At 45.9% G+C, this 18,893-nt stretch overlaps 1 protein-coding gene and 2 non-coding genes across 3 annotated transcripts in view; all 3 read left to right on the top strand.

Annotated features, from left to right (window-relative positions):
* SF3B3 (splicing factor 3b subunit 3) overlaps positions 1-18,893 on the top strand; it is a 55,311-nt gene that overhangs the window by 3,418 nt on the left and 33,000 nt on the right. Inside the window, exons 3-11 of the mRNA XM_065416348.1 lie at positions 1,165-1,491; positions 2,637-2,809; positions 4,078-4,219; positions 5,324-5,436; positions 6,852-6,989; positions 8,281-8,384; positions 11,894-12,059; positions 12,917-13,012; positions 14,128-14,200. Coding sequence (XP_065272420.1) covers positions 1,165-1,491; positions 2,637-2,809; positions 4,078-4,219; positions 5,324-5,436; positions 6,852-6,989; positions 8,281-8,384; positions 11,894-12,059; positions 12,917-13,012; positions 14,128-14,200 — 1,332 coding nt within the window. The remainder of the gene's footprint in view (positions 1-1,164; positions 1,492-2,636; positions 2,810-4,077; positions 4,220-5,323; positions 5,437-6,851; positions 6,990-8,280; positions 8,385-11,893; positions 12,060-12,916; positions 13,013-14,127; positions 14,201-18,893) is intronic.
* LOC135889076 (small nucleolar RNA SNORD111) lies at positions 1,879-1,958 on the top strand. The gene has a single exon (XR_010561917.1). It is a non-coding gene; the product is annotated as a small nucleolar RNA SNORD111 (small nucleolar RNA).
* Positions 4,429-4,505, top strand: LOC135889077 (small nucleolar RNA SNORD111). Its single transcript, XR_010561918.1, has one exon. It is a non-coding gene; the product is annotated as a small nucleolar RNA SNORD111 (small nucleolar RNA).

Below are 18,893 nucleotides of genomic sequence, written 5' to 3'. Positions count from 1 at the left end.
TAGCTACAGCATTAGCTTTTCATCGAGATTCTGCTCCTATTGGTGCTGCTACCTGGGGTGACTAAGAAGCTGCAATTTGAAGGAAAGATCTGGTCTTGAGAAAGAACTTGGATCCAGGAACTTATAAGTTCTCACTGAGTTTGTGGGGCCTTAGTTAAATCATTTAAAAAAATAACCCCAACTATATATACAATATGATGGGGGCTAATTTAGCTACAACGAATCAGGAAAAAGATCTTGGAGTCATCGTGGATAGTTCTCTGAAGACGTCCACGCAGTGTGCAGAGGCAGTCAAAAAAGCAAACAGGATGTTAGGAATCATTAAAAAGGGGATAGAGAATAAGATGGCGAATATATTATTGCCCTTATATAAATCGATGGTACGCCCACATCTTGAATACTGCGTACAGTTGTGGTCTCCTCATCTGGCACTAGAAAAGCTTCAGAGAAGGGCAACTAAAATGATTAGGGGGTTGGAACGGGTCCTATATGAGGAGAGAGTAAAGAGGCTAGGACTTTTCAGCTTGGAAAAGAGGAGACTAAGGGGAGATATGATAGAGGTATATAAAATCATGAGTGATGTGGAGAAAGTAGATAAGGAAAAGTTATTTACTTATTCCCATAATACAAGAACTAGGGGCCACCAAATGAAATTAATGGGCAGGAGGTTTAAAACAAATACAAGGAAGTTCTTCACACAGCGCACAGTCAACTTGTGGAACTCCTTGCCTGAGGAGGTTGTGAAGGCTAGGACTATAACAGGGTTTAAAAGAGAACTGTATAAATTCATGGAGGTTAAGTCCATTAATGTCTATTAGCCAGGATGGGTAAGGAATGGTGTCCCTAGCCTCTGTTTGTCAGAGGGTGAAGATGGATGGCAGGAGAGAGATCACTTGATCATTGCCTGTTAGGTTCACACCCTCTGGGGCACCTGGCATTGGCCACTGTCGGTAGACAGGATACTGGGCTAGATGGACCCAGTACGGCCGTTCTTATGTTCTCTGTGCCTCAGTTTTCTGATCTATAAATTGGATACTTGGAATACTCTGGAGGTTGTGAGACTTGCTTTGGTGATTAATGTTTGAAAGGCACTTTGAATTTCCTGGTTTTTACATCTCCTAACTTATAGTTGGTGATAAGTTTCTCCTGACTTTGGCTTCTTAGGAACCAAACAACAGGAAATTGTTGTTTCCCGGGGGAAGATCCTGGAGTTGCTCCGCCCTGATCCCAACACAGGGAAAGTACACACCTTGCTGACAGTGGAAGTGTTTGGAGTCATTCGTTCCCTCATGGCCTTCAGACTGACAGGTGGAACCAAAGATTATATCGTGGTGGGTAGTGATTCGGGTCGCATTGTTATCCTGGAGTACCAGCCTTCCAAGAACATGTTTGAGAAGATTCACCAGGAAACCTTTGGCAAGAGTGGCTGTCGCAGAATCGTTCCTGGCCAGTTCTTGGCTGTGGACCCAAAGGGCCGTGCTGTCATGATCAGTAAGTCAGTGGGGATCTGTACTGGCTCCTTAGTTGTAGCATTTAAAGAAATGAGTGGGGGAAGCTGATTCTCCTTGGAATTGTTGCTTTGCCTTTTCCTTACTTCAAGGATGACAGTTTTTGCAGCCTGCTTCTCAGCTGTAGTCTCAAGTGCTTTTCATGCAGGCATTTCATTAAATTCCAGCCTTTGGAATGAAACGTCCAGATGTTTGGAATTGTTCCTACCTATTGTCATGATTGCACAAATGAGTACCAAAAATTGGGCCAAAACAGTGTTGGAAAGAAACCTGCTCAGGTAGTGGTAAGCAAAGAACCCATTTGAGGATGATGATTGGAAAAAGGGAAGTTGGGATGCAGACAGCCCAGTCATGGTGCAGACAGCGTCCTCTGCCTGAAATGATGATATGAATTCATGTCTCTTCTCTGAGATTGACTATGGAGACAACTGTGCATTTCTGATCAGGCCCTACAGGTATAAACTCTTAGATTATTCCAACCTTCAGGGTTTGCATTACCAAGCAGCTTAACAACTCTATTCTAGTGAACATAATGACACGACTGGCTTGGACGGAAGCTGCTTGCTTCCTTTTAACCTGGAGGTAGCATAGTGCAATTCACCTGTTATTCAGGATGACAGCTGAGAGCAGGACTTGCTCAGTAAATGACTGTGTGCACTGTGTATCAGCAAAGCAACGCATACCTCAATTACAGTGCAATTTGAGAGGGTTTCCATGGGACTGTTTCCCTTTCGTTGCATAGCTGCTACTCTTTCCTCATCTGTTAGCTACTGTGGCTGCATGTTTTGCCAAGGCGTTGGGCTCCTCAGGCAGGTGCTGCTGCAGATTTTCTGCCTGCGAACTGAACATACCTTGAGTTGTGGCTTGCGTGAGTGGAGCTTAAAAAGGTCATCTGCACGGTTAACCTGTGCCCGAGTCACTGATTCATTTGGAAAGATTTTAAATACTGCAGTTAGGAAGTTGACATAAACTTAAGTATGATAGGGAAATTATGGGACAAGCTGTTACGTTTCTGTTTCCCTGCAAGGCTGTCAGTTGGCAGTTTTTGTGCAAAGGCTGGTGCCGGTGCAGTTGTCTTCAGCTTTGCGTCCCCAATCTAGGTATTTTATGCACTGTTGTTCCCTGCAGGTGCCATTGAGAAACAGAAGCTGGTATACATCCTGAACAGAGATGCAGCTGCCCGGCTCACCATTTCTTCCCCGCTGGAAGCCCACAAGGCCAACACCTTGGTCTACCATGTGGTGGGAGTAGATGTGGGGTTTGAAAACCCAATGTTTGCTTGTCTGGAAATGGACTATGAGGTAACCAGGGACGAGGTCCTTGTCTCTTACCCTACTCCCTCTGCTCAGCTAGCTCAGTCTCCTTCCTCTCTGTCCCTTCACCTAGTGTGTCCACTTATGCCAAGCCTTCTGTGCCGCGCTAGCTGTCTGGGACAACCTCCCTGGGTCTCTGCTCATTGACTGTCAATCTCATTTCCAATCTTAGCTGAAATCCTCTTAATTGCTTGGTCCTTCTGTTACTAAACTGTGAACTACAGCCCTCCCTGCTCAATGCTCTTCTTGTATTTTCGTCTCACTCTGGCCTTTGCACTTCATTCCAGTGCTACTGTTCATGTTTAGAACTGCCTCCCTCTGCTGCAGCAGTACCCCACCCCCCCTTCACTCTCATTTCTCCTCCAAATACACTTCCCCTCTCAAGCTTTCAGTTCGTGATCCGCCAGAATTACCGCCCCAGGTATAGAGGCATTGTCTGTAAACTCATTGAATTGGGAGTCGTCTCTCCTTAAGTTGTTACAGCACTGAGCATATTTCTGGTGTTCAGGAAATTAATAATGGTGGTGCATTTTGAGAGAGAATGTGCATGAATGATTTTATGCAAAATAAAATTGCGTGTCATAGTGTAACAACTATGCATTGTGGTTTAAAATGTGCCCTAGAATCTCTTCCGTCCCGCCATGGGGCTGGTGATACCATAGCTGGCAGCTAGGGGAACATTGAAAATCAATGTAAGGTGTTTCTCAGCATATCTAGCTGCAAAGACAGCTGTTTTTACAGTTACGTGTTGCAACTGACTAATGCTGCCTATGTGTCTGCCTCTGACAATAATTCTACCCAGTTACTTCCCATTTGCTGCCTGTGGTCTTGATCCTTTGATGTCAAGTATCAGGGGGTAACCGTGTTAGTCTGTATCTACAAAAACAACAAGGAGTCTGGTGGCACCTTAAAGACTAACAGATTTATTTGGGCATAAGCTTTCGTGATGCATCCGAAGAAGTGAGGTTTTTACTCATGAAAGCTTATGCCCAAATGAATCTATTAGTCTTTAAGGTGCCACCAGACTCCTTGTTTTTGATCCTTTGAGGTGCTGTGCCTTCAGCTTCCATTGACTTCAGTGGCAGTGGTGGATGCTGAACACTTTTCAAGATCAAGTCCTGTGTTGTCTTTGAATTGCTGTTGTGGTTGTTAATAAGTATAACACCATTCCAGAGACTTCATAAGATTTCTTTTCCTTTAAATGTACAGATAATGTTACTGGCTGTAGACAAAATATTTGTGTGCTATTTTTCCAGGAAGCTGACAACGATCCAACAGGAGAAGCAGCAGCTAACACCCAACAGACCCTGACATTTTATGAGTTAGACCTGGGTTTGAACCACGTAGTTAGGAAATACAGTGAACCTTTGGAGGAGCATGGCAACTTCCTTATAACAGGTACTACCTTCCCCATTGCCAAGTCACTGCCCATTCTCCCAGCAAAAAGACGGGGGAACATATTGCACATTTGAAAGAGAAGCATTGGGGAGGGGTAGGGGGCTGTCATAACCTGAGCTGCTTTCCTGCTCTTAGTTGGGCCTGGAAGTCAGGTGAAAACTAAAAATTCTCATGTGATACATGGAATTTTGAAGAGTTTGATTTTCTTGCAGCCTGAAGTGATGAGTTTTTCATGTCTCTTCTCTGAGATGTATCCTGGAGATAGCATTTCACTCTGATTGGGCTCTGAGATGGAAGTATTTGAAGGCTTCCATTGGAAAAGGGTGTGGTTTAAAAAAAAAAAGAAGAAGCTGGAGAATGAGTTTGCCAGCTGACAAAATAAACAAATGGAAATACAAACGGAGTGGTAGCTCCATGTGATCACAACTTGATTTCAAGAGCAGTTATGGGCTAACCTTAAGATTTGATTTTGGGGGTGGGACTTTGGCCTGCTCTGCTTATTGCAGAAGTTAGTTTGGAGTTTTAGAATCCAGATTCATTTGAAGAGCGTGATTTATGGTACAGGTACCCAAAGGGTGTCCCAAAGGCTTAATGCTGACTGGGCTACTCTGCAGTTCACTGTATCTTATATGTGCCCTGTGGATACTGTAGGCTAGTGGGCTCCAGGGCTCTGAACATTCAGTTTGTGGTTTTCATTGCTGGTAATTTCAGTTTCTGAGAGGGAAGTACCGGGAGATCATGTGGGAACCTGCTTCTTGTGATTTGCAATAGCAGATAAATGCATGTCAGATACATGGGGTGACTGGCACGTTGCCAGTATGGTGCCTGAGCATCTCAAAGGTTTGGGTTCATTTATGGGACTGGGTGAGAGGTGTAAAAACGAAATATTAGGCAGTTGTTTCTGACCCCCAAAGTTTCATTCTCCATCCCAAACTCTGCCTTATGCAGATACAGAAGCCTATGCTTGCAACCCGGTGTCTTCTCCACCATAAACTGAAGCAGGTGTAGATACATCTGAGAATATGGAGTGAAGATTATCCAGATTTCTTTTGAGCAACAGGGCTTTTTCTCTTCTCTTAATGAAGTTTCCATCTCATCCCTTAGTTCCTGGTGGCTCCGATGGTCCCAGCGGGGTGCTGATCTGTTCTGAAAACTACATCACCTACAAAAACTTCGGTGACCAGCCTGATATCAGATGTCCTATTCCCAGGAGAAGGGTGAGAATTTCATCTCTTATGCCCTGCTTTAGAGGCCTTTTCTTTAAACGTTCCACATGGACACTTAATAGCAGCTTATTTGCAGGGAGGCTTTTGAGGAAGGCGGTGCGTAGTGATTGAAAGGCTGTGGAGGGAAAGCCTGCCTTGCCAGCCAGTCATGTCATCTGTACGGGAAGGTTTTGGAGTTTGCCTGTAGTCTGACGTGATGGGTTGAGTTCATCTTGTCTCTGAGGTTTACCCTTGAGATAGTCCTTTCTCTCTTACCAGGCTCTGAGATGGCAGCACTGGTAGTATGAACCATGATTTATATGGCATGGTTGGAAATATTCACCCTTGTACATGAAGATGAATTCCACAGCTGCTCTGTTTCCTTTTAGAGGAGTGCATAAAAATAGCCATACTGGGTCAGACCAAAGGTCCATCTAGCCCAGTGTCCTGTCTTCTGACAGTGGCCAGTGCCAGGTGCTTGAGAGGGAATGAACAGAACAGGGCAATTATAAAGTGATCCATCCCTTGTTATCCAGTCCCAGATTCTCACAGTTGGAGGTTTTGGGACATCCAGAGAATGGGGTTCCATCCCTCACCATCTCGGCTAATAGCCATTGATGGACCTATCCTCCATGAACTTACTAATTCTTTTTTTGAACCCAGTTATTCTTTTGGCCTTCACAATATCCCTGGCAACGAGATCCACAGTTTAACTGTGCGTTGTATGAAGAAGTACTTCCTTTTGTTTGTTTTAAACCAGGGGTTCTCAAACTGGGGGTTGGGACCCCTCAGGGGGTCGTGAGGTTATTACCTGGGGGGTCGCGTGCTGTCAGCCTCCACCCCAAACCCCGCTTGTTCTCCAGCATTTATAATGGTGTTAAATATATAAAAAAGTGTTTTTAATTTATTAGGGGGGGTTGCACTCAGAGGCTTGCTATGTGAAAGGGGTCACCAGGACAAAAGTTTGAGAACCACTGTTTTAAACAAAGTAGGCTGTAGCTAGCTGCCACTGTGTCGCATTAGGCAAATATGACCAAAGCCACACGCACACAGCAGATGCCACAGGTCAGTTTTATATGGCTAGTGACCCTTGTGTACCACAATTGGTTTTGCAATGTGTGAGATTGTCCATCTGTGGAAAAAAGGGGTAGGAGGGAGAATACCTCACAGTTTTGGCTCTTCTGAAAAACGTCTGTCAGGAAGAATCAGCTTTCCTGAGAGCATTACGGATGAGTCAGGAGAACATTGGGAAGGGGTATGCTATGCACAAAACCCTTTCCACATGCTATAGTCCCTCAAGCTTTCCCTTTTGCTAGGACCATTGATCAAGGGGAGTATATCCTGCCTTGCAGGGGAACGGCTTTGCTGAAAGGTGATCTTTCCACCTCCAACATTTATAAACCTCTGATTTATCTTCCCTGTGACAGAATGACTTGGATGACCCAGAGAGGGGTATGATTTTTGTCTGCTCTGCTACACACAAGACCAAATCCATGTTCTTCTTCCTGGCCCAGACGGAGCAGGGAGATATCTTCAAAATCACCCTAGAGACGGATGAAGACATGGTAGGTAGATTGAGGAGGAAGCTACTTTTACTTCTTGAAATAGGTCCTTGAGAAGCTTTCCCATCATGCTGCATTTTCCCACTGTGATGATACTTAGTTTAAAGCATTTTCCCCTAATTCAAATGATTTTTAAGTTAGTCTCTAGCTGTGTGTAGAGACGAATGACTCTGCATCTACCCTATTAGCTGACAGCTGCCATAACTTGCTAGTCACCACTCGCACAACACACAGACAGAAGGTGACAAGCCTTAGGTTGCTAAGTCACATGGGCACTTTTAAAAATGTTACCCATGGTCCCTGCTCCAAATCGCTTATTCCAAAACATGGCCCAGGAGATTCTACCACACAGTTCCCTAGGACAACAGATTCCAGAGTGCAATGTCCGCCTCGATCTGAGCAGCCATACTTGGCTGCACCTGTGGATTGAATATGGGGGTGCCTGCAATCTGTTCAGTTTTATGCAAACAAGGTGCAGCCAGTTGGGCAGAGTTTGGCCATCCCATGTCACACAGCTTTTTCAGCTGGGATAACAAACTCTCCTTCTGAAACTAATAGGAAAAAATGGGAATTGCTTTGTGCTGCCAGTCACTGCTCCCCTGGCCATCCCGCCGCATCTCCCAACAGGAGATCGGTGCTGCAGTGATCCCATTTGTGGTCTCGGGGGGAAAAAACGTCTGAAATGCCACTAACCCCCATTGCCTTTAACATGACAAACCCTTCCCAAAAGTGTCATGATAGAAGACTGTGTTGGTTCAGCAGTTTAAGACTGGCCTCAGGCCTTTCATAGGAACCATCACGGCAACTTCAGGTCTGTCCAAACTGTAAGTAGCCATTCTAAGAGACATCTCCCCAATCCTCTTGAGTGAATGACGTGGATGCCAGGTGGGGGTTATCTCTTTCTCGGTAGGACTGCTGAACTTTTTCATGTCTCTTGTAAGCCTTGAACTCAGATTCCCATGCAAAATAGCCTCAAGAGTAAAGCAGAAAGCCTGGGTTGTGTTTACACTCAGAATGCCATCCAGTCTGAACTTGGGGAATGAAGGCAGCTGCCCCAAACTATCGATAAGGCGAGTGCTCTTGGCTGTGCTCAGTCACTGCTCATTTCCTTCCTCTGAAGGTAACTCCAAGGCAGTCTTGTAATAAACTACATTCCCAAATGCATCAGTTCCTGTATCTCTGAATGGGAAAGTGGGCTGCGCTCTTGTGTGTGAGGGAACATAGCCCATCTCCAGAGAGGGACTGAACTGAGCTGTCTCACTCACTGTTACTCCTTCCTCTCCGGTGCTTTCAGGTGACAGAGATCCGACTGAAGTATTTTGATACTGTTCCTGGGGCTGCTGCCATGTGTGTGCTGAAAACAGGCTTCCTCTTTGTGGCATCTGAGTTTGGAAACCAGTGAGTAAATCATTTCATTTCCTTCGTGTGCCCTGCTGAATGTTACTGGTACTCTCATTAGCATGACAGAGTGCTGTGGCCGTTGGTAGACTGTGTAAAAAGACAGGGGCTCTCCCTTAACGAGTTGATGGTCTAACTTGTCCAAGTGCATTGACCACAGTTTTTAAGCCCATTCATGTATCCTGGAGAACCTCCTCGGTATTGATCGGCTTTGTGGAAGTGCTCTTAGATTGTCAGATCTTTGGGGCAGTGTGGTGGTGCTACCCTGGGATACCCAGGAGTGTGAGGCCTCTCTCTACCACCTGTCTTTAGCACCAGGGAGCCTTGTCTGTGCCTGCCAGGGGTCAGCTCCCTGACTCCACCTTCCACAGGCAACATAATCACTCTCCTCTCAGCCTGCACAGACTCCACTGTCTCTCGGCAGATTAGCAATAGGCAAACTCCAACCCCGAGCCCTCTGCGCGTCTCCCTAGAGTGTCCAGCCACTGGACACTCATGCAATTACCAGATCCACTGTTCCCAAAGGAACAGTACACCCCAACTTCACTTTAGACTGCTCTGCATAATTCACAGCACTTAGATTTTGTTATAGCGAAAAGAAGGATAAGTTTATTTAAGAAAGAACAGAGGTTAAGGGGGTAGAAGTATTGGAAACAATTGGTTACACATCAAATAAAATCAACACGTATTCTGGAACCTAGAGTTAGTTAATAAGGTACTTTCCTGTCTAATAAAGTTTAGCTCACCCCATGTCTTTGTCACAGCGCTTCATAGCCCTGGTTGGCTATGATCCTCCATTCATAAGACATGCACGTTGGTGAAGGATCCAAGGCATACCTTAGTACCCCCAGTTAGACCCCTAAAATCCATTGTCTTCACTCATAGACAGGAGACACACACACACACACACACACCCTCATATTGTTCTTGTTTTCCTGCAGCTTTTCCTCTCTTGAGATTTTGCAATCTTGATTAGCCTGGAGGCTCAGTATGCAAATAGATTTACATTGTGAGGCATACAATACACAGCGCCAGACAGAGAGAGAAGTATCTCTTTCCTCTTGCTTGAAAGGAACCTCTTTATCCTAACTCTCAGATCTTAAGAACACAATTTCCAGCATCTATACAAAACTCCTTAAATATTATCCCTGCAGGCATTTCACAGTGATGATGACTACTGAGCGATTGGCTTTTGGTAGACACCGTACGTGCCACCCTTTGGTGAATTAATTTGCACATACCAGACCGGGGGGGTGGGGGTCCTGTACCCCCTATGCATCCCCTCTATACCCTCAGCCAGTTGACACCAAGAGATCACAGGCAGGGACTGTCTGTAGAGCACCCAGCACCATGGGTTCCTGGACCAAGAGGGGATTTTGAAGGATGGATGTTGGTGCATAGGAAGTGAGAAGCTGTTCCACATGTATTGCCAAGATCAAATGCCTGGGCAGATAGTGAAGGGAATTGGAAGCTTGTTTAAGCAGGTGACTGATCAGTTTAGATTTGGCTGCTACCATCAGACACGTGTCCATCAATTAACTATTTTTGTCATTGCTCATGGTAGTGAATTTTTACCTTAACTCTCTTTCATTTGTGTTTAGGTTTGTCAACTTTCTAATCGCACAAAACTGAACACCCTTTCCCCGCCCCTTCTCCGAGGCCCAGTCCCCGCTCGCCCCACCCCCCTTCCCTCTGTCGCTCGCTCTCCCCCAGCCTCACTCATTTTCACTGGGCTGGAGCAGAGGGTTGGGGTGTGGTCTCTGGGGTGGGCCCAGGGATGAGGGGTTTGGAATGCAGGAGGGGGCTCTGAGCTGGGGGGTGGAGCCGATGGGTTCGAAGTGTGGGAGGGGGCTCCAGGCTGAGGCAGGGGGTTCAGGTGTGGGAGGGAGTGTGGGCTCTGGACTGGGGGTGTGGGTTCCAAGGTGGGGCTAGTAATGATGGGTTCAAGGTGTGGGAGGAGGCTCTGGGCTGGGGCAGGGAGTTGGGGTGTGGAGGGGTGTGGTGTGCGGGCTCCGGGAGGGAGTTTGGGGCAGGAGGGGGCTGGGAGTGCAGGCTCTGGGATGGGGCAGGGGGTTGGGATGCAGGAGGGGGTGCAGGCAGCCGGCTCCAGACGGCGCTTACCTTGGGGGGCTCCCTGGAAGCAGCGACATCTCCCTCGGCTCCTAGGCATGGGGGCGGCCAGGCAGCTCTGCGCAGTGCGCGCACTGCCCCTGCAGCTCCCATTGACCGCGGTTCCCATCCAATGGGAGCTGCAGAACCAGCACTCAGGGCGGGGCCAGCACGCGGAGCCCCTTGGCCGTCCCTCTGACTCAGAGCCACTTCCGGCAGCCACACTGAGCCAGGTATGGAGCCTGCCAGCCCCGCCAACCGGACTTTTAATGGCCCGGTCAGTGGTGCTTACCGGAGTCGCCAGGGTCCCTTTTCGTCCGGGCTTTCCATCGAAAATCAGACACCCGGCAATCCTATTTGTTAGACCCATGTACTCCTGTCAAAGGACCAAACCATGTGAGCTTGGAACTAGTCTCTAGTATCTTTGCGGCCCACTCTCAGAAGCAAATGCAACCTTTTACCGTGACTGGTTTTCTTTTTCAATAACGACACTAGTTATTCTTGCATAGTAGAAGTGCTGTCAAGCAATTTTGTTTCATGTTTTGATCAGCCTTTACAGATGTTATAACATGTAGGGGCATGTTCTTTGATGTCTTGAGTATTTAGGTTTTGTTTCAAAGTTTCGTTTGCTGTAACCTCTCTTGGTCCAGAGTTTTACAAGTGATCCTAAGTTGCACACACAAAATTCTGTGTGTTTCCACACAGTTACCAGAGTTGTATATGCAAATTTGGGGTTCGCATGCATGTAGTTTAGTACCTGAGTTTCCAAACATGTCTTGCAAGTTTATGGTCAGCTCCTGTAGAGCCAGCCAGCAGGTGGAGCTCTAGCCAACTAACAAAAGTCTAGCCATTAGCTCTGATGAACAGAGCAAACCAGAGTAAAAAGAACACAAGAAACAATTCAATCTTTCTTTATGGATCTGTTTTCCTTTTGTGTGTAAAACTTGCTTATTTTAATATTCTAGCTTATAAGACAGGGTAGCAGGTGATTTTTGAACACCTAGAAAATAGCACTTGTTCCTCCCTAAAACATTCAGACTCAGGTGTTAGCCCGCGGTCTTGGTCTTCAAAGATTTCATCATTTAGCTCTTCCTGCTTTGAGACAGGAAAATCTAGGAGCCAGGAGTGGGGTGAGCACTGAGCTGTCCAGAGTCTTCTGCCAAAAACAATGATAAAGAAGGAAGTCAGAACCGGGCAAGAGCTTTGAAAATAGCCCCGAACTCTTTGCCCCTCCTTCCTCTCCCCAAGAAAACAATCTCTCCAGGTGAGAGTTGAAATAGCTAAGTGTTCTGTGGAAACAGTACTAGTTGTCACTCACCCTTCACCCACACTGAATGCATGGCTGAACTGTAGCTGTAGTCTGCTCTGACTATGCTGTTGTTCTTGCTTTGTGTCTGAAGTTACCTGTACCAGATAGCCCATCTGGGAGACGATGACGAGGAGCCCGAGTTCTCCTCCGCCATGCCCCTGGAGGAAGGAGACACTTTCTTTTTCCAGCCACGACCACTCAAGAACCTGGTGTTGGTGGATGAGCTGGACAGTCTGTCTCCTATCTTGTTTTGTCAGGTATGTCATCATCTGTGAACACATGGTCCTCCCCTTTCCCACCAACCTGCCCTCTGGAGATGTAGGGCCATTACAATTGTGTAATCACAGAAGCAGATCAGTGTATCATCCATTGTGCTGCTAAGTCAGCAGCACAAAGGTCTTTGAGGTGCCTTATGGAAGTGGAAACTCTTTTCAGGGAATCCGCTTAAAATGGAGAAAGAAAAGCACAAGTAATGATCTCATTTCAGTCTTGCTCTGGTTATTTGCCTGGGTTTTGCCGGAGTGTGACAGTGCTACAAGCACTGACAGAAAGGTGGGTTTGCTAAATCCTGAACCCTGGGGAAAAAATGACAAGGTGTAAAGCTAAACCTCAGGATACGGATGTTTGCTGAAAGGGTTATTACCATTCATCAGCTCCATCAGGGGTACATATATACACCTCTACCCTGATAGAACACGAGTTCGGATAGAACGCGGTAAAGCAGCGCTTCGGGGGGGGGCGGGGCTGCGCACTCCGTCGGATCAAAGCAAGTTCGATATAACGCGGTTTCACCTATAACGCGGTAAGATTTTTTGGCTCCCAAGGACAGTGTTATATCGGGGTAGAGGTGTACCTGGTGTTTGGAAATGGAGTGCAATGCACCAGCCCAGTGCTCGCCCTCTAGCATGACTGTTAGACAAGGCCTTGTGTATTCTGCAGCAAACTTGACCTAAATTTTGTGGTTCTCCAGTGCAGCAGACGGGATGTTCTGTGGCAGCGTCAGTTACGTTAAACTACTGAAACTTTGTTCAGAAAGCAGATTACAGGGCAAACGTTTGGGGGTTTTAGTTCGTCTCCTTGTACATGTTGTGTGACCCACTGTTCCTCTGTGCAGATAGCGGATCTGGCGAATGAAGATACACCCCAGTTATATGTGGCCTGTGGACGGGGACCTCGGTCATCTCTGAGGGTCCTAAGGCACGGACTTGAGGTAAGATCCCCACAGGCAGCTCCAGAAATCCACAACAGGCATGTGGAGTTGCCCTTCTTGAATTTATGGCGGGGTGCTCATGATGGCGCTGTAATTAAACAATCTGTCCTTGGTGCAACTCTTGAAGGGCTTTGTTCTTTTTCCCTTTTCTGCCAAAGTCCCTGTGTAAATGTAATTTCTTCTTCAGACTCTACAATCAGTCCCTGTTGTCCAGACATGAGGGTTGTGGTGCTGGAGTGTACAGGAGTGATACCCATAGATTTTTCCATTGACCTACTACCCTGTAATTCCTGAATGTGATCATTTTAGGCATGTGAACAAATGGAATTAAGAGAGACAAGCTAGGTGGGGGACCAACTTCTGCTGGTGAGAGAGATAAGCTTTCGAGCTTTGCAGCGTTCTTTAGGTCTGAGAGAGGTGCTCAGAGTGCCACAGCTATATACAAAGTGGGACAGACTGTTAAGCATAAGGGGTTAACGCTTTTTGCAGGCAACTATTTAAAATGAAGTAGGCAATTAACATCTCTGCAGACATAGGACAAAGGAGAGTAAGTGGGTTACAGAGTGTTGTAAGGCGCAACATGCCTTAACTCCCACCTCGTGTGTAGCTGTGACGCTCTGAGCACCTTTCTCAGAGTTGAAGAAGAGCTCTGTGTAGCTCGAAAGCCTCTCTCACCAACACACCCACCTTGTGTCTCCCGTATCTTGGGACCAACACAGCTACCCTAGCATGCAAACAATGTATGGAATTGATATTCTTCCCCAGAGATTCTCTGGGTCCTTCTCTGATCCCTAACTCCCCATCTGGTGGAACCCAGGTCACAGCCACTGTCCTTTTGGCCAAGAATGGATGGACAAAGCTGCTCAGCCTGAGGTATCACTTCATGAGATGACATGAGTCACTTTTCTGTCTGTGTCTGGTGTGCTGAATACTTTACCTCAACAACATTTCTAGTCCAGGGAGTGAGACTGGGAACTGAGAACTGCCCCAGCTGCCCTGTGTAGCTGTGCAGACCATTAACTGCTAGTCACTGTAATGCCTCAGTGTTTGACTGGGGTAAACATCTGTTCATCTGAACCTGTTTTCAAAGGAACCCTGCTCTTATTTCCTATTAGGTGTCTGAAATGGCCGTCTCAGAGCTGCCTGGTAACCCCAATGCTGTTTGGACTGTGAGGAGACACATTGAAGGTACATCATCCTTCCCTCAAGCACAGACTAAAACGATCTGTATTGTCCAAGGGCACGGAAAGGGTGCTAAGTAATGCTGCAGTGTGCTCTCCATAACAGCTAGCTGTTCTGATCCAGCTGCCCTGTCTGCACGGTGCAAGGTGTGTGCAAAGACCCAGACATGCTCCGTGTCTAGAAACTACCTTTGCTTCCCCAAAATCGTTACTCTTCCCATTTCATTGGAAAGGAAGCATCCAATATGTGTGGTAGGCAGCAGCATCCATCTCCAGCGTGCTGCTCCTGGTATGCATTCCCAGTAGGAAGCAGCTGGACTCAGTGCCAGGTGCAAATGAAGCCAATCTGAGTTCCAGGGGTTCTGGCTTTAATTAGTGTCAATGGCAGCACACCTGCCTCGTGGTGGCGAGAGGGGTGTGGTGCACAGTTGTGTTTTACACACACTCAGTGGTAACTGCAGTAGGTTTGTCTCTGTAGGCCAGTAGGAGGCATATCTAGAAAAAGGCAGATAAGAATACACCTGCCTAAGGCTTTGATTTGTAGAACTTGTGCACCTGCTAATCTGCAAAAGGTGGATAATGCTCTGGGGTAGGCAGCATTTCCCAGCCAGACACCCAGCAGTGTGTGCAGGGTGACCAGTGCCAAGGGAGGGCTATATGCAAACAGCAGCACAAAGCATAGTGTATCATTCAGCTGAAACAATGGACTCATTAAAACAGAGGAATACAACCCCCTCTTTGGGGTGAGATTAGAGCTCTTCAGAAATATCTAGGTTGCTAGCACTACCCCCTTGAAGGCCTGAAGTGAAGCTATTGCAAGTGCTGATAGACTCCCTTCTAGGTTATTTGTAGAGGATTTCACTAGCGCTGCTTACATGAGTTCTGTGTTGCAGTGCATCGCAGAGCCAGCATGCTGGAATGGAGGCTTCACTCTGCTGCTGTGACACAGCCTCTCATGTAAGCAGCCTTAGTGAGTGGCATGTCTCTTGCATTGGGCTCAGCGTTCTTTAGGAACTTCTGCCCTTGCTATGGAATTCACTTCTTGTTGGAATTGGTTCCAGTTTATTTCCCCGACTTTTCAGGACTTTGGAATACAGCTTAAGTTGAGCAACATGAAAAGAACTAAACAGGAAATGCCTGCAAGCTCCCCAGTGATAATCAGGTCAAGGATAGAGCATTTCAGGTCTCCAGAGTGCTGTTGATACCGGTCTTGCTCATCCTCAGAAATTGGAAGCCAAGAAAGATTCCAGTTTGGCTACCACAAACCCAAGCTACTGGATGCTCTAGCAAATGAGGTGTCTCTAGAATGCACGAACAGTCCACAGAGTAATGGATATCTGTTGCCTCATCCTACCACATTGACTGCTCTTTAATGCATCTTCCATGTCTGGGGCATCCAGAGGATCACATTAGCTACTTGTCAGGAGACTATGGGTCATGGCTACGTTTACATACAATGGACCAGAATACCACCCACCCCACCCCGCTCTTACTCCAGAACTGTAGCCCAGAGATACTGCAGGTTCCACTTTACAATCATTCCTCTTGATCCATGCAAACAAGGCTGGACTCTGTGGGCTCCATGAGCAGCATTTCTCTTTTAAAGATGAGGGCAGCCACATTTGGGCACAATTGTTCGTTCAACAGTCTATAAAACTGATCCCCAAATTGTAGCAATTTGTCTTTTCAGCTAGTTTTACTGGGTTTAACCAAAGAGAACGCAGCACCCTTTAAAATGTGCATCTCCTCTTGAAACTGTACAGAAGTGTCGCTGTCTGAGGGCTTTCGGTTTGTCTGTAATGCCTGTTATCTGGCTCTGACCAGGTACCAAATTGAATCTCTCTGCCACAACATGCACATGCTGGGAGGTTTCTGCAAGCACATACTGGTTTGCAGCCTTCAAGGCAAATACTAACCCTGGCTGGTACGTGGTGATACACACTACCAATACCAAGCCTCTTTTTCTCTTCCACAGGTGGCTGGTGGTGGAGGTGCTGATCACCACAGGTGTGTACCTACTGCTAGGGGCTACTGTGCTGTCTCGCAGGTTACCCAGAGAGAAATGCAGTCTTGAGGCTACTTTTATGCTGAGCTTTACAGTAAATGAATTCCAGAAGTATTTGTGCAGTTGGAAATCTTTATATTTGTACTGTCTGCCCCAAACCTTCATTGTACGGCTGGGGATCAGAAAGCAGCTCTTTGAATCCCCGACCCCTCCCATGATCCTTTGGGAACAATAGTGACTGTAACTTTAAAATCTTTGTCAGCTTTCACTAAATCTAAACCAGGATCTTGCTAGCTAAGCATTCCTATAATTGCATTAGGTGGGCTTTCCCCTTGCATTTGCTTCCAAACTGACCATGCAAAACCCCAAGAGGAGGCCAGTGAAAGATGAGCACGTTGAGTGTGTATATTTAGAGACTGCTTTGACACAGGAGTTGCCATGTAAATAAGGGAGTGTATCTATGTATTTGAATGGCGAGGTAGACCTGAGGCAAACTGGACACTCCTTTTTAACTTAATCAATATGAAGGTCCAGGGATTCAGAGAACAAGGTAGCCTATAATTCCTACCACAGAAATATCCCTGAGCTCTAACCTGTGAGTGGGGCTTCCCAGGGAAATGTGGTGTGTTGGGACTTGATCCCAGAGTCTTCATGAAATTGCATGTTCTCTGGGGCTTCCTTTTTACTACGGTTCCATCTGCACCTCCTAAAAATTGGCGTACTGCTGTGCTGTGTTGTTGTGCTCATCCATTCACACGCTCACTGATCTTCCCACTTCCTTCTAGCATTTATACTGAGCTTTGTGGCAGTGTATAGACGTTAGATCAAAGGCACAGATTGGTTTGGTAGGAAGGAATTTTAATAGACAAACTCAAATAGAATGTTTTATTAATAACGTATAAGATTGTAGTATAAAGTACTGTGCCTAAAGTCTGCCATTTTTTATAAGTCAGATTCATGAAGCTACAGAAAATATGCTGTGTGGAAACTGGAGATGGAATCCAGCTGTGACTCTTCTGAAATATCAAAATATTTTTCTCTGTTTACTAGTCCTCTTCCTTGAAAGGAGGCAACTGACATAATTATAGCAGTAGTAAGCATCTCTGACCTTTTATGTATGCATGCAGAATAATACATCTCCAGTTAGAACTCCAGCCAGTAGGATTTTCTCTACACTGGATTGTACTGTGTTAAATAGAAATTTTTCTTATGGGGAAAAAAACAGTCCTCTATTCTAATACTGTATTTTTCAGTGTGCCTCAGAAACCTAGTTCCAGTTAACTTCTGTACAGTCTAAAGCAAAATTGATGAGCAGGAATCCTGATGAATGCATTTTATTCATTTATTTCATGCTGCTAAATCATGCCCTTTATTTCAAAGGTTCCAATGGAGGGACAATAAACAGCCATACAAAAGTTCAGGCAAAAACATTTTGGCTGTAATGGAACATGAATTCATTGAACACTCCAGTATAATGTGAGATTCTAGTAACTTCATCAAATTATAGAGTAAATCAGTACACAGAAAAATCTATAAGTAAGTAATAATGATCAAACAGGAATTTGATTTCGAGCAGGACTCTCTTTCAGCTGTTGCTTTCAAATGGGAGCAGAGTTCTTTCTGTCTTGCTCCTAATCACACGGCTGCTGGGAGATAGTCATATGTCTCACTGGTAGCCCCCTTGCAAAAGGCAACAGCCCTGGAGATGGCTAAAAAGTGACAGGGATTTTCAAAATTTGCTCTTGAAAATGCATGTTTCAGTTTATCCTTTGACAGTGTTTGTATAGATCAGTAACTATTCAGCAGTCTGAATGATGGCTGGCTACTGGAACTTCCTTTGAAGGAAGTTGGTCTAGGTTTCCAGTGATTAAGAATGAATAAGGCTTTCAGGTGATGGTGTCCACTCTAGTGGAAGTAACCAGCGTATACTAACGAGGGTTCTGAAAAACCAGTAACATCTACTTTTAAAGATCACAAGACAAACACAATAACAGTGCTATTATTAGACCATTGCATACCTGAAAAGGATTTTAATCTTTTAATTGCTATTCACTGTCAAAGAATTCCATCCTTAGGGTCTGACCTGCGATGTGATCTATCCCAGTGGGGACTTACACACACACACACACGGAGTCTCCCTGAAGGCAGTGGAGATCTGCAGGGGTCTACCTCCATGAGTCACATTGCAGGATCAGAGCCAGAGTCACCTAATAGACTAGTAATTGATGTTAGTAATCTTGCAGCCCAAGATGGGATGGCTTTAGTTCTATTAAGACCTTCAGTATGGTGATGACAAAGCTGTGGTCTCTGTGCCGGGTATTGGTCAGTAAAATGTGCATATTTTAAGCTGTATGTAAGAGACTTTTCTCCCCCAAGTGCGATACAACAGGTTTTGCAACACCTGTCTGTCCGAACAGATGGGGGAGAGGAGTGACCACTTGCTGAACCATTTCAACTAACCAGTTGGGCCTTCAAAAATAACATGTGGCCTAGCTGTAGATTGACAGCATGTTCGGGACTGGCCCCTGTAAGCCACTGCCCAGCATTTGCTGTCATCCTGAATTAAATCTAAGAATGGCAGAGTGTCCTGTATTTTATTGCATGTTTAAGAATTGACCTGCTACTTATCCATCTCCTGTTCACATGCTAATCATGGGAAATACTGATCAGTGGATAAAGATCAGAACAGAGAGAA

The sequence above is a fragment of the Emys orbicularis genome, chromosome 14 (genome assembly GCF_028017835.1).
Source record: "Emys orbicularis isolate rEmyOrb1 chromosome 14, rEmyOrb1.hap1, whole genome shotgun sequence".
Lineage (NCBI taxonomy): Eukaryota > Metazoa > Chordata > Testudines > Emydidae > Emys > Emys orbicularis.
Note: the sequence above shows the minus strand (reverse complement) of the source record. Positions and strands in the feature narration are given on the sequence as shown.